This window comes from Ursus arctos, unplaced genomic scaffold (genome assembly GCF_023065955.2).
Source record: "Ursus arctos isolate Adak ecotype North America unplaced genomic scaffold, UrsArc2.0 scaffold_7, whole genome shotgun sequence".
Taxonomy (NCBI): Eukaryota; Metazoa; Chordata; class Mammalia; order Carnivora; family Ursidae; genus Ursus; species Ursus arctos.
In genome coordinates this window covers 7,155,646-7,170,675 of record NW_026623089.1, presented here as the reverse complement: position 1 = coordinate 7,170,675, position 15,030 = coordinate 7,155,646, and the positions used below count along the sequence as shown (strand labels likewise).

General features: G+C 56.1%; 1 protein-coding gene across 2 annotated transcripts in view; it reads right to left on the bottom strand.

Annotated features, from left to right (window-relative positions):
• The window catches only part of FAM53B (family with sequence similarity 53 member B), a 107,709-nt gene that overhangs the window by 64,077 nt on the left and 28,602 nt on the right, over positions 1-15,030 (bottom strand). For both annotated transcript variants that reach the window (XM_026494349.3, XM_048219078.2), the window contains exons 2-3: positions 8,251-8,515; positions 268-322 (exon numbers count right to left, since the gene is read on the bottom strand). In XM_026494349.3, coding sequence (XP_026350134.1) covers positions 268-322; positions 8,251-8,328 — 133 coding nt within the window. In that variant the 5' untranslated portion in view covers positions 8,329-8,515. The remainder of the gene's footprint in view (positions 1-267; positions 323-8,250; positions 8,516-15,030) is intronic.

The following is a 15,030-nucleotide window of genomic DNA, read 5'->3' as shown; positions in this document are numbered from 1 at the left end:
CCTTAATAACCAGACAGAAACTCTCAACATTACGGTCGGAGATGACATCTGTCAACCACACCCCAGCGCCCTCCTATTCACGCAGCCCCACAGCCCTGGTTGCACTCCAGCACGGCCGGGCCCGAGGCGGATCAAGCACAGAGAAGAGACCCCACTGCTGCTCTGTGTGCCTGTGTCCAGAAAGGGCTTCCAGCGTCTCACCTGGAGAACTCAGGCCCTGGTGGAAGGACTAGAGAAGGACTCTTCACAGCCACCTTGGTTACTCACCCATAATTCCACAAGAGAAAAGTGTCGGTCCTTGACTCATCTTCTTTGGCGTGTGCTGAAAACAACCAGAAAAGCTATTCACTCTTCAAGTCATAAGAAGCACGTTTGCACATGACCCTGCACTGATCCCTCGCTAAAGTCACAATTAAAGGGGTAACTGCCTTTTGCCAACGTCAGATTAGGGAAAGGAGAAAAAAGTGTTCTAAGAGGCAACATCTGCCCATAATTAGACCTGGACTCTGTGTCCAAAGTCTCCAGTGAGTTATGGAGTCCATCAAGTTAATGGCTTCAAAAAACACACAAGAAAGCCCCACGACTTCTGACACTGGGGGATTTTTCCATGTGAGAGCTGTGGAGGAGGGTGTGATACATGGGGTTCACTGAGCTGCGCGGCAGGGAGGCAGCCCCACAGTGCAGGCTGGGAGAAGAGGGGGCCTCTCGAGGACAGGAAGAGCCCCCAGGGAGGAGCGGAGGCCCGTCTACCACCCTCAGCTCCTTCCCTCCCCTGAGACACAGGAGAACAGCTCTTCCTCTATACAGAAGCACCAGGTACAGCTCCAGCGGGTGGCCCTGTGCTGCGCGAGCTGTTCGCCGCTACAGGGAGGCCCCCCCAAGGCCCCCTCTCTGAACTGAAACAGAAACTCAAAGGTCGTGTTTGGTCGCAGCAGAGCCATAGCTTTTGAACTCCTTGGCACCGTATTTCAATGGCTTCCCTTCCAACCGTAAGCATCCCACATCTCCCCTCAAACCCCACACTTCACCTCATAAAATGCTATGGCCGCTGGGAGAGAAACAGGCCAGTGGGGCCTAGAAGGGCCCCAAGACTAGGCACTGCTCCATGGCTACACAGTAACCTGAGCACAGAACATTCTGGGCTCCCCTGTGCTGGTTGAGGCATGGGTCAGGCGGCCTGTTCTGACCTCTGGTGAGGAGGAGACGGTGCCCACTGGGGCCCCAGGAAGAAAGGTCTGCCTCAAGTATTCCCAAGGCTCATTCCTTCCTTCCTTCACCCACTCCTAAGGACTGGTAATTATTCACATGCAGGCTGCGCTAGGGGTTGAGCGCGTGATGGGGGAAAGAAGCTCTCAGTCCCAGAGGAGTCAGCCTGTCCAAGAGAACTCCAACTTCTGAGAGGAGCCCCAAATAACAGCGACACACAAGCATCCAGTCTGAGAAGTGGACGGGAACCCAGGCCCTGGGGCTCTCAGGCCTGGAAGGAGGAGGGTGGAGCTGACTAGGAACACCTGGCCCTCCCAGATAAAAGGGTGGTGAGTGCCTGTCCCCAACTCCCCAGTTCAGAGACCTTTGCCCTCGGTCAGCTACGTGTTCATCCAGTCAGGTTAGTAAGGGTCCATCCTGCCCAGCCTGGGACACAGAGGGGAAGGATGCCTGCCTTGGCCCTCGGGAAGCTCACATTTCATGGAGGACACAGTCACAGAGACAAACCATTACACTACAGAGAGCAGGACCAGAGAGGAGAGGGCCCAGGCCAAGGGTGCTGGGGTGTGGGAGGTCAGGGCTGGCTTCCTGGGGGAAGCACTGGAGCCAGTACTCAAGGACCAGGAGAAGCCTGCAAGGAGCAAAGGGGCTGGGGCAGGCCTTTTCCGGTACCCCCTCCTCAGTTTAAAACACTCCTTATATTTTCAGGACAGGTTGCCCTCCTGGATTCCTTTAATCATCCCATCTATAGTCATACAGGGAAGTATCTGGAAAAAGTTGAAGGTGGCTGTGTCTGCCTCCCTCCCAAATGACTTGGTTAACACAGCAGGATGTGCACAGAAAGCCTCCACCAAAGCCACCAAATGGAGAGTGGGTGACAAAGACTCAAGAGCCCTGCCTCTGCGCCATGTGGCGCCGAACAATCAAGCATGCAGCCCCTGGGCACCAGGCAGGCTCTGCTCCCAGGAGGAGGGTTCAGAGACAGAAGCTGGGCTTGGCCTATGCCAGGGGCCTTGCCTGCCGGGGGAGACAACTCCGACACTACGGGACCACCTTGGTGTGAAGCAACCACCCACTGGGGAACCAGAGCCCCCACCCCACCCTTGGGTCGAGGGGGCAGGTGGCAAAGCGAGCCAGGGCTGGCGGCCCACAGAAACCCAAACCAGGATTGGGCCGGGGAAAGCGGAAGACAGCTAGAAGCCTGGAGCCGCCTGGCTTCTGCACTGGGACACAGACGCCACCGAGGAGGGCTTGGGGTTTACAGACAACAGGAAGCAAGCCAGTGAACCAGCTCACGGACTTGTCCTTCTGCAAAGCCGGCGTGTTCCTGACAGAGGGGCACGGTGGGGCCCTCCAGATCTGGGCCCTCCAAGGGACTGTTGACACCTGCGTGGGCACCACAGAGGCTGGGGGTCTGTGCCTGTAGAGGGAAGCACTGGCCCGGCCACAGGGGCTCCTGGGCCCTTGCTCACGCGTTCATTCACTCAGCAAGGATTTATCCCTGTTGGCTGCAGACCGTTTGTTCCCCAGGCTGGAGGACGCACACTTGGAACGGGAGTGGTTCTCACTGACCTCAAGGCCCTGCTCCGAGCCACCACCAGCCTCCACACAGAGACTGATCCAGCCCCCTAACTGGTTCCTGGCCTGTGCCCCGGGCCTGCCCTCCCTTCCCCACCCAGAACCTGCAGAGGCCAGCCGACGTCCTTCTTCTGCTTATGAACCTCCAGTGACTTCCCACAGCAACCAGAACAGAACCTGGCCACCCCTCTCCCCACAGCCACCAGGCCCGTGCGAGCCAGGCCTGGGTGCAGGAGACAGGCGCGCCTGCTGCCACCTCAGTCTCTCCGCGACAGGCTCCTCACCTCATTCCGGCCACCTTCCCTGACCATCCTGGCCAAAGCGCACCCTCCCCACCCGCGCTTTTCTCTGAGTGTTCGCACTGCCTGCGTCAGCTCCTTTGCTTCTGTGCTTATTCTCTGCCCCTGAGAATTAAGCTTCTTAAGGCTGCCATCTTGTCCCAGCACAGAATAGGTGCCACGTGACTATCGGGTGACCGACAGCTATGGCCACCTGTCTGCCCAAGCTTGTCTTGCTCCTGCTGCCACTCACCCAGCAAATGCAGGGCCAATGGAAACAGACTTTCACTGGGCAGAGCTTGCCACCTACCCATATCGCTGGGCTCATGCCAACTCAAAACCTGGTGGAGAAGGGAAGAGAGCACCAGCTGGACAGCTGGGGGCCCCTCTGCACCCTAGGGAGTAAGAGAGCAGCGATCACTCTACTGAGATCTCACAACTTGAAGGAACACCTTCTCCACGTCCCTGTTCTCAGTGAAACCCGTTCCCGCTCTCTCACCAAGCACGTGAAAGTGCAGGTCCTTCTTCTGCTATCAGCACTCAACTCCTGCACTGGGACTCCTCCCTCCGTCCCTGCATAGTGTCTTGGCGGGACTACACCTCCATCTCCACTGATAAGAGATGGGCACAGGACGCCGGCGTGGCCAACCAGGCCCTCTGCTCTGGGGCTCTGAGTCCTGGACTGAGGAAGTGCTGGGGCTGCTTTACCCAGTGGGAGGCCTCAAGCCTGCCATGAGCACCTGCTTCCAAAACCCTGTGAGCTGCCCTATCCCTGCCCTTTCTGGGGCCTCACTCACCAGCTCTCCCAACATCTTCCCAGGATGTCAGGCCCAGGCATACCCTGATCATTGTCAGGTCTCCCTGAGTCCAACACAAGGTCCCCTCTGGGCTCCAGGTTGGCCAGAGCCAATTTATCCCCAGTATGCCTAGACTATGATAAAATTCCTGCTGGTTTGTACTGTTCTGCAGCCAGTCTTCCCAACCTTCAAACCCTCTGCACCACTGCAAAAAGGACGAGCCGGCCAATCACTACGGGCGATGCCCGACAGGCTGCAGGGACTCCCAGCCTCGGATTCATACGACACTCACTGTGCACACTGAAGTCAGCACCCAGGCCTTGGCTCGTATTTGCAGAAAAGAGGACAAGGAGCACAGCTCCCCTTGTATTTCTCCCACTGTGACGCTTCTATTCTCAAGCCTACCCCAGCACAGGTCCTGGTCTCTGGAGATTCCTCAGATCACAAGGGAAGGTTCTGGGATCAGATCCTCCACAGGGAAGGCAAAAGCTGGAAATCAAACTGGGGCTTCAGGGGCCATCTGTCTGACTAAAGAAAGAAGGCCTGACTTAAATAAAGACACAGTTCTGGTCTTAATGAGGAACTAGCTCCGACAGAAAATGGCAGAGCTCATTTCTGGCCATAATCACACTTCTTCATAGCTCTGTTCTGCAGATTACTGACTAAAGGCATCATGTCACCTTTTCCCCCTAACAGTGTTATGGGGGAACCACAACGCGACACGGGCATACCCACACTCATGTGCTTGAGTGGAACAAGCAGATACCCCAGCCTCCAAAAAGGAACACAGTGAGACCATGGCAGCGGAAAGCAGAAGACAGAGCCATGCCTGACAAAAAAAGAGAAGCCAAGAAGGGATGAGCGCCCTTGTGTAAGAGGCTTTCAGAAAGCTGACGGAGACGGAGCAGTGGCCCAGGCTCCCCAGGCTCCCGGGGCTTCAGGGTTAGCCAAGGCTCAACTAGTGGCTTTGCCTGCTCAGGGAAAAGGCATCAGACTGCCTCGGACCGTCTGTGCACCTCTGGCTTCTAACTTGAGGCCAGCCCAGGGCCTGCCAGCGATCCTGGCTGGGCTGTTGAGCCCAGTGCCAAGTCCGCGTGGTCACAAGTATAAAGATGATCAGCACCCAGGCAGCTGGGCGCAAGGCCTGTCACGGCCACAGACCCCGAATCACAGCCTGGGCCTCCTAATCCGACAAGAACAAAGGGAAGGACCTGCTCCCCAAACCAGTGTCGGCTGCTGGGGAAATACGTTGAGGTTGGGGAAAGCAAGGCAGCCTACGGCCATGCCCCACCCTCTCCCCTGGAACAGTCTCCAGACTTGAGAGAGGGCCCACACACCGGCCAGGGAGAGGAGGCAGGCCTGGCTGGGGAAGATGGTCACTCCGGCCTGGGAGAACAGGCCACGGCCTGAGCGTGGGCGTGCGGGAAGGGGCTGGGGAACACTGCTCCCGAGGTCAACCGTCTGGGCCGCCTTCCAGCGCCAGCAGCTAATGTTAGAACACTGGGAGGAAGAGCCCACTCCGCAGAGGAAAGCGACCAGCAGAGCAGGGGGAGGAAAGGGGAACTGAGCACAATCTTCACTGCTGTGCATTGTGCAAGCCGGGCCAGCGCTGGGGCCGGGCGGGGCCCTCGGGCCTCTCTCCCCAGGGCCAGGCGCCGGGAAAGGCAAAACGCGGAGCACTTGTCAGTCCTTTCTGCTGTTTTCCTCCATCTCTCTTGGGAACAAGGCCGGTCACTTGCCACAAGCATTTCGTTTTTAGAAAAAGAACAAAAGATCTCGGAGGGCAGGGAGGGAGGGGCTACAGGCTTCCTTGCCCAGTGCCTCCAAGGTCACTGGGTGGCCCCCAGGTGACTTTCACCCACAGTTTGAGACTTTCTCTCTTACTGCTGTGCCTCTGGGGCCTGCTTCTCTAATTCCAAAGTGGCCTGTGATTCATGTTTTCTTTTTTAATCTGAAGCCCACCGCCCCTCCTCTTTCTGTTATCTTCTTAGCCTGATTAGAAAACAAAAGAGAAATGCTTTTCCATGTTCCTGTTGTTATCTTGATGGTATTTACACGAGGATGGCGTTGCCAGTTTAGGAAGCTGAAGCAAAGCCCCCCAGGGGAGAGCACGTTCTAACATCACTTTACCCTCCCTTCCGTCTCATGGACGTCAGCACTAGGCTCAGACGATCTGGGGTCTTTCTCGGCTGCTCACTGTGCGTGCCTGGACTGGAAGGCGGCCTCCCTCGACTTTCCTGAAAAGATGAGTTTTCCTTCCCCCGCGAGGGCTGGGAGGCCACGCTTTTGCTGGCAGGCGCTCCGGCCATGTCTCCTCGAAGGGCAGCTCAGCCGAACTGGGGCCCACGTGCCCCGGGACCAGCTCCACGACTAGCCCCAGCCAGGCCGGCCCCGCGATGGGACCAGGCTCCGCAGCAGCTGCTGAGACCCACAGCACATGTGGAAACGGCCAGGGACCCTCCCTTGGGACCTCCAGACAGCCCTCACCCCGGAGGTCATTCCTTTCTGGTAAGGGCTACTCCCGGTGTATCCTTCAGATTTCAGCAGGAAAACACCCCCCGCCCCGCACCCCCACCCCCACCCCCACAGCAGAAAGCAGAGCGGCTCATACCTGCACCCTCAGCCGTGAACGTGAGCCGCCACCAGAGAGGAACTACAGCAGTGAGGAGCTGGGTGGCAGCTGGGCTGCAGGAACCCGTGTCCATTCACTCTACGAATGTCCCTAAGCACCTACCATGGCCCAGGCCCTGCTTCCAGGCCCTGGGCACTCAGCAACAAGCAAAAGAAACAAAATTCCTTGCCCTCATGGAGCTCACAGTTCCAAGCAGTCATTCAACAAACGAGATTGAAATGTCAGAAGGTGACAGGCATTAGGAGGGAAGAGAGAGAAGGGGAAGGGCAGAGAGCGTGGGGGAGGGGGTGGTTGTGGCAGAGTTCAATTTTAGGCTGAGTGAACAAAGAAGAAAGAGAGGGAGGGAAGGAGTCCTGCCAAGGGGGAGTGTTCCAGGCCGCAGAAGTGCAAAGGCCCTGAGGCAGGCTCATACTTCACATGTTAGCAAGGAGGCCAGTGTGGCTTGAGCAGAGTGGAGGGGGCGGGGAGAGAGCAGAGAAAGAGCTCCATGGTCACAGAGAACCAGAGTACATGGGCCTTGGGCCTCCTGGTAAGGGCTTTGACGTCTGCTCGGCCTGAGATGGGAAGCCAGCAGAAGGCTGGAGGTGAGGAGAGACCCATCTGCCTTGTAATTCCTCTGGCTGCTGGGAGAGAACAGCCTGAGGAGCCAGAAGCAGGAGACCAGTTACAACACATTTCTAGACAAGACAGGACAGCGGGTGGGACCAGAGCGACAGCAGTGGGGACAGCAAGAGGGAATCTATTTATAACTATATATTCAGCACAAACTGGAAAGGAAGCCGTGATGGGCAGAGACCTGACCCATCCTTGCTTGTGGAAATCTGCCAGCCTGGTGCACATGCGCAGTGGCACATGAAGGCCTCGGGTCCCCACGGCTTCCCCACACTCCTGCGAGGGCTGGACACCCAGCCTGGCCCAGCTGTTCTCCGCCTGACTGTTGGTGTGAGCTTGGGGAGGGAGCCCACGAGGGTGCTAGGGTGGGCTCTCAAGAGGGGCTACGAAGGGCACCAGGTGGGGTGCCAGGAACCGTGGCAGAGTCCTGGGGACTTAGCTCTCTGCAAAACCCCTCCTCGGGTTTATTTTTGCCAGAGTGGGACCTCTTCCCACCCCTTCTGCAGGGGAGCTGCCCCACTCACTTCTGAGGAATTAGGGCTGGAGGGAGGTTAAGAAGCTACTCTGGTCTCAGTCTGAGAAGGCCGAGCTATCTGCCTTTCTGGCCTAGCCCATCAGGCCACTTGGTCACAGGACAACTTTGGGAGAAGGCAACGGAGGGCGGCTGTCACCACGGCCCACCACCTTGGCCACCAGACCACACCCTCTTTCTCCATTGTCTCCCACCCTTGACATTCCCGATGCAGCCGCTCTCCGTCTGCGCCGCCCTTTGGAAGTGCCGCCTGATCTTGGCCCCCACTTGGGCACCACCTCCCTTCGGGAAACCACCTCCTCTTACCGGGTGGAGACCAGAAGGAATGTCAGTCTCAGCCTGGCAGGGGCAGCAGGACCCCATTTGGTTTCATTTACCAGGGTGCTGGCCTTCCCTCCTCACGCACCAGAGGACCCCCACCAGCTATGTCTTGCAAGCACATAGCCAGGCTCTGGGTTACGTGGCCCCGCTGCCCCAGCCTGCAACATCTCCCAGAGCTCTGCTCCTGGGCACTTTGGACTCAGTCTGCTAAGCCTGCATGTTCAGTCCACAGCCCCACTGCACATCCGGCCTCCAAAAAGGTCATCAGAGAAATGAGGCCCAGTGGGTCCTTACCAGCTCAGGGTTGAAGGTCCTGCATGCTACGGAGTCAGCTCCCTGGTTGTCGAGGCTTTTCCTTAGGATCATCACCATGGTAAGGACCTCAGGCGCTGGGCTCCATCCCAGGGTGGGCACGAGCCATCTTCGGTCGGGCAGACTTGGGCAGAGGTGACCTGCTGGGCACCTCCCAGGTGACTGGCATCAGCAGGAACAGCTCCCGATTGGCTGCTCACGGTTGGGGAAGGGCTCTTCCAGGAAATGGCCAAGTGCACTCAACTCTCTGGAAAGACAACAGAAAGGCAAGGGATTCAGGACTTGGGAAGACTGGGCCCCGAGAGAACTGCCCGCATACCCCCTTGCTGGGGCCCTGCTCGGAAACGGAACTGCCTCCCCGCTAAAGGAGATGCCTTATGGCTGCAAAGGCCAGGATCCCCTTCTGAGAGGCCCCCATGCCGGCCTGAGGGCACCCCTAAGGCCAATGCACTAGTGGTACAGCAATGGGTCTCTGTTCAGCCATGTGGCACCTTCAAGACCTATCTCAGGGTCTGGGTTGGTCACAATCTGCTGTCCCCAGAGTGGACTCAAGTCATATGGCATCTTAAACCCAGCTGGCTTTACAGACAGCCTCGGTATATGCCCACGGCTGAGGGTCAGACATGCATCAGACCCACAGTCAAAACTGAAGGGACTAGCCCTCAGGCAGCCTCAGGTGGCAAGGTGGCTACTGTCCTCCACCGAGTTATGAACAAAAGCTACTGGAAGAATCAGGAGGGTTCATTTAAAGGCATGTGTTTCCCACCCCTGGAAGCACCACGTTTCAACAACATTTGCAACACTGGGGGCCTTTATAGCTTTGTCCCCTTCCCCAGACGGAGCCGAACCAAGTCACAGCCCTTGCAGGGCTGTGGTGACAGCCGCCCTCCGTTGCCTTCTCCCAAGAGCTGCCCACACCACCCAGAGCTGCGAGCAGTGACAGGACCCCTCATGGCGCCATTCTGCAGAACCCGCCAGCACCTCCTCCCACGTCACCCCCCCCCCCAAGCAAATGCTAAAAGAGCACGGCCTTAGCTCAGGTTTGAGAACTTGCTCCTTACACATGAATTTCTCCAAATCCTATGTCCCCATCCCACCCCGCTGTGGTCACACCTTCAAAGAGAGTCACATGGATGCAAGGAACCTGAAGATCACCGTCACAAAGTGAAAAATAATGACAACAGCAGCAGAAAAGGGCAGCTCCTAATCTATAATTAAAAACAAACTGCTCAGTGCAGGAAAATGTTTTAGAATCTGCTGCTCTGTGTAAAAATTAATTGCACCCTGGTATTTACTTGCCGTCCAGATTGTAAATCATATTTTCCTGTTTACTTCGATTAGACTTTACAGTGGGTGTTATTGGAATTGCTCAATTACGGGCCAGCTGGCAAGCACAGGAAAATTACCTTCTACTGTTCTTCGAAAACAAGGTTCATCCAAAGTGCAAGAGCCGGGGGGGGGGGGGGATCAATACATGTTCAAAGGATCGGCTGTTCAGGAAGAGACCTGGTGGCGTGTAGGCTCCCAGGTCACACCGGAGTTTCAACACCACCTCAGTCGAGAAGCAGCACATTCTGACCAAGAGTGAGCTGCTCAAGGAAGGAATGTCAGACCACTCCTCCCAGCTCAGGCCAGAAAGCTGAGCCAGAAATGCCCGCCAGCCCCCTGGACGCTTGGCTGGGGAGCGGGGTTGGGGGGTGCTACAGACTCTCCCTTCAAAGAGACCCTTTGTGCCGCCTCAGTGGCGGAGGCGAGGCCTACTGGCGGCCATCTTCTTTCTGGGTGCAACCTCATTCGGTTCTGGGGCGGCCGGCCATTGGCCCAAGGCCCAGAGGTGACCTGCCCTTCCCACCCCCACCCCCATTTCCTTCTTCCCCAACAAGGCAAGACGGCTTGGTGGTTACATGCCCAGGTCCTGAGTCAAGGACACCTGGGTTGGAATCCCAGCTCTCGAAATGCATTGTTTGAGTGACCTTTGCCAAGTTACTTACTCTGTGAGGCTGTTTCTCTCTCCATAACAGAGGGGCCACAGTGCCTGCCTCAGAAGATTCCGGTATCATCCAAAAACAGAGCTCAAGCCCTCTGCTCGGTGAGAAGTCCTAGCTCATCTGAGGAAGTGCTCGACAAACAGTAGCTACTGTGCCTACTTTCATCGGGGAGACTTAGGTCCTGATTCGTTCTCAGCAGCAGACACCCAAGCATCTATCTGTCCTCTCAGATTTTTTTTTAAAGAGAAATTCCATCAAATTTTTTTTAAAGCTAAATGCCACCAGGATGGAACTGGCCATATTATGGCCCATCCCTCTGGTGAAGCAGTAGGTGGCCAGTAAGAATGATGCTGTGGGAGTCCATTGCCATGGAAACGTGTTAGGCCATAGGGACGCAGCCGATCGGCACCGAACACAAAGCCGGGCAGAGGGAGCAGTGCAGGCAGGCCCGCTCTTGCAGCTCCGCCCCCACTGGAGTCCCTACAACAGACCAGCAGCAGCATGAGGGGTGATACCAGAGCACCATAAGCTCCTGGAAACGGGTGGCCAGCAAACATGGCAGGTGCTGAATGGAGAAAGGAGATCTCGCACAATCCCTGTCCTCGGGGGTCATGGGGAGTTCTGGGAATGCAGGCACGAATCCAACGAAGGCAGGCAGGAGTAGAGGCCACTGGAGCAGAGTTGTAAAGAGACCCTTCTGCACAGGGGCCGACAACACACAGCATGACCTACAGGAGCCCAGGAGTGGGGACAACCGAGATGCCATCAACAGGGGGCTATTTCCACAAAGCACGGTGGAACCACGTAAAGGGAAACCACGTCGCTTTAGGCACAATTGTAACGAGGCAACTCTGACCATACAGTTGTGAAACCCTCTCGAAGACACACTGTGAAATGAATGCAGCAAGAGGAGTACAGCATGGTCCCAAAAGTATGGATGCCTTACAGAAGGGACCGCAGTTCTAGAGGAGAAGACATTTTGATTGTACAGTTTTGTGTGCTGCTTGCACGCCTCACCCGGTACATGCGATACCTTTTCGGTTAAAAAAGAAAATAGGCAAGATTTCAACATGAAGGGAAGGCACACGAGCAGAGGGAAGACTGTGAGCAAAGCATGGTACCCTGCCCCGTACGTGGCGCGTGGGACTCGGTGAGCACCCTGGTGGCAGTAGCAGAGTGTATGTGGACGGGTGGTAGCGAGGGGACAGGGAGCTGGGAAGACAGATTCAGACCAGCCCGACAGCTCGACTGCATGCCGACTGAATGCAGACTTTATCACGTGGCCGTAGGGGCTCCCCGAGGGGCTGGGCTACTTTTGATCTGTCAAAAAAGAGTGATTGGCGGCGGGGGGGGGGGGGGGGGGGGGGGCTTTGCAATACCTAGCACAGTGCATTGAATACAGTACGAGCTCAACACACATTTTGGAATAAAGCTAAATCGTAGCAACAACTGAAATCATCCAGGCACATTCTCAGACCTTGTGAGGCAAATCCAGACCAGCAGAGCCTGGCACAATCTGGAATTCCCTGGGATTCCTTTGATCCGTGGCATGGGCCTGGCCAAGTTCACTCAGGAATGCCAACGCCCGTCCAGAGACTTAGAGCTGAGTCTGAGAATGGGGCCAGCGACTGCTCAGGGAAAAGCTGGGAGTGAGGCTGGGCGGGGGAGGGGGCCCTCCACCTTTGAAGGAACAACTGAGAGCATGGCTCTGCCCCAGGTAGAAGGAGGTGCCCCAGAGCCACAGGTGGCACGGTGCAGGCCTCCGGAGGCCACCTCTGGGGCACAGACCCCGCTCTGACCGGGAGGGTTTTCTCTGAACCCATACGAAGAACAGCTACTATGTACTGAGAATCTACTGTGTATCAAGTACTTTACACACGCCAGCTACACAGCAGGTTCATTCATCCCCATTTCACAGACGGATACAGCAACTCACCAACGGTGTAAGGGCTGATCTTGCCTCTGAACCCAAGTGGACCAGCTCCCAGGTATATGCTTCCCACCGATGTTCACCTGCAGCAGGGCCCCCACCCCTCACCTGCTCCTCTATCCTAAGTGCATCTTTCAAAAGCCCACTCAAGCCACTGCCATGTGACCCAGCGAGGGGTCTCCTTGGCATTTACCCCAGAGAAATGCAAACTTATGTCCGCACAATAACCGGCACATGGATGTTCACGGCCGCTTTGCTCACGACGGCCAAAACTACGGAACAACCCAGACGTCCTTCCAGGGGTGCATGGTTAAACACACTTTGGTACAGGCGCCCCATGGAATACTATTTGCTGTTAAACAGGAACGAACTATTGACAGCTGCATGGATGACTCCCCAGAGAATTATGAGCACGGAAACAACGCAATCCCCACACGTTAACTATGCCCCACACGTTAACTATGGCATGACTCCGTTCCCAGGACGCGCCTGAAACGACAAAGCGAAAGAAATGAAGACTAGAGGATGGGGGCCCGGGGCTGGAGATGAGGGTTTGGGCGGAAGGTGTGGGAGCCAGAGGGTGGGGGGTGTGGTGATGAAAAAACAGCAGGAGGGACCCTCACAGTGACGGGGATGGCCTGTACCTCAACTGCGTCTGCGTCCCTTTCCTGCCTGTGACACCCAACTGTAGTTTTGCCAGACGTCACTATCGGGGGAAACCGAGTAAATGGTACACGGGACTTCTACTATTTTTTACAATTACATGTGAATTTACAACACTCTCAAAATTTAAAAAGCCCACTCAACCTACGCATTTATCAAAACTCATAGGGCTAACTATCAAAAAATGAATTGTACTGTAGGTAAATTAAAAAAAAAAAAAGCCACAGCTCACGTGGCTGCCAGTGCCTGTGCCGAGGAGACCATGTGCGAGGCGGGGCGAGGACGTGCACTGGGGGGTCTGGCGGCCCGCACCTCCATCTTGACCGCGTCAGCTGACTTCACAGTTTCCTAATCCCTACGATGAAAGTAGTAACACCTTTGCTCTGGGGGCTGCTGGGAGATAAGAAAATGTGAATGAAAGCACAGGGCACGGAGAAGGACCCAGACGTCAGCTCCCAGCCCCCTCTGCACAAGTAGCCATTGTTTGGTCTCTCAACATCTTCCCAGCACATCTCCGCAGATTCTCTGCCTCTGTCTACGTCCTGTACTGTCACTTCCCTGGGCCCATATTTACGCGGCAAATTAGACTCCTTGCACAGTGCTCATGGCAGACAGAGGGCCTCACGCCCGGCCTCCACACACCTCTGGGGTGCCACTGTCCATAGGAGGAGGGGTCTCCCTCTGGCATGGGCCCTGTCTATTCTGGGGCCTGTCCGCTCTCTGGCTCCGACCCTGGGAGCTTCCGCTCAGTGACTCACCTTCTCCAGCATTTCCATCAAAAGAGCAAAAGGCAAAGTCAGACTGTCTGCTGACCCGTGATCCCACTTCCCTGACCAACCGGCCACTGCCAGGCGCAGATATGGTGCCAGAGGGCTCTGCCCGCCCCTCAAGTCTTTGCCCCCAGGGTGCATTTACCTAAAGACAGCCCCGACTCCCCCCCCACTCAGCACTGTGCCCAGAACCAGGCCTGCAGGGTTGAGCATTACACACAGGTGTCAGAAGGCACCAGGCGACACTGTCCACCATCAGCAAGAGGCCCCAGATCCAGCGCCACGGCACCTCAGCCCCAGAGCCGCCCCCGGCTCCCTCTACAGCTCCCCACCCCTCCCCACGGCAGCTATACTCCTGGCCTCCACCTCCCACCTCCCTGAGCATCGACCATGGGCTGGGCTCTTCTCCCCTAACCTCTCACATTCCTATGAGTGGAGCATCTGTTAGTAGAACTCCCATTTTCCAGATGACAAGACTGAGACTCCAGGAAAACATCCCCACCATTTGCCCAAGATCCTACAGCTAGCGGGGCTAGGGCAAGATAGGAATCCAGGTCTGCCTCTCCAGCTGCTCTCTCCCCAAGGCCACAGGGGACAGCTTTATCCCTTACACTTGTCCTTCCTAACATGAGACTTTCTTGCTGTTGTCCTGCCATCTTCAATGTGCCTTCATACGTTTGCAACTCCTGAACCCAGCTGTCTGACACCACTGTGGTCAGAGGCTCTTAGCTTCTGGCCAGTGGGAGCCCTCCCTATGCGTGCTAAATGAGTTTATACACACAAAGGAGTTTTGTAAACTCTAAAATTCTATATAACCCTCAAGTAGATGAAAGGAGTTTACCAAATGCTTCTGTGATGCACTTTGAAGGGTTATGCCTTGGAAAGAAACTGACCGCACTGGGAATCGCCAAGACATACTCTTCCCTTTTTCATGGAGTATGTATATCCTGTGTTGACTACTTGCACAAGTTAGTTTTAAAGCAGAAGACTATCTTACCACCCTACACACAGCACTCAGCGCAAAATCTAAACAGGACCTTGGCCACAGACAGTGACTTTCCTGATGGCTCAAACCAGCCATTCCTGCACTGCCCCTTCCCCTCCCATCAGCAGAGGAAATGGGAGGGAAGCAGCCCCCTCTGCAAGGTCTTCAGGAAGGCCGCATGCATTTTTAGACTTTCTTCACTTACAGCTGTCCATGTGACAAAAGCAGTCTGGGGACAGGACCTAGAAGCAAATTTAGGACCCATCTTTCAGTGGGTCGTGCCTTCTGCCACCTTCTGCCAGCGACAAACTACTAGGAGGGGAGCCGAATCCTGTGGGCGGCATCAAGGCTCCTAGCTGCCCCACGAAGGGAACCGAACCTTCTCCAGGGCACCTTTGGCTTGCAGTCTCTATACCTAAGTCCCCA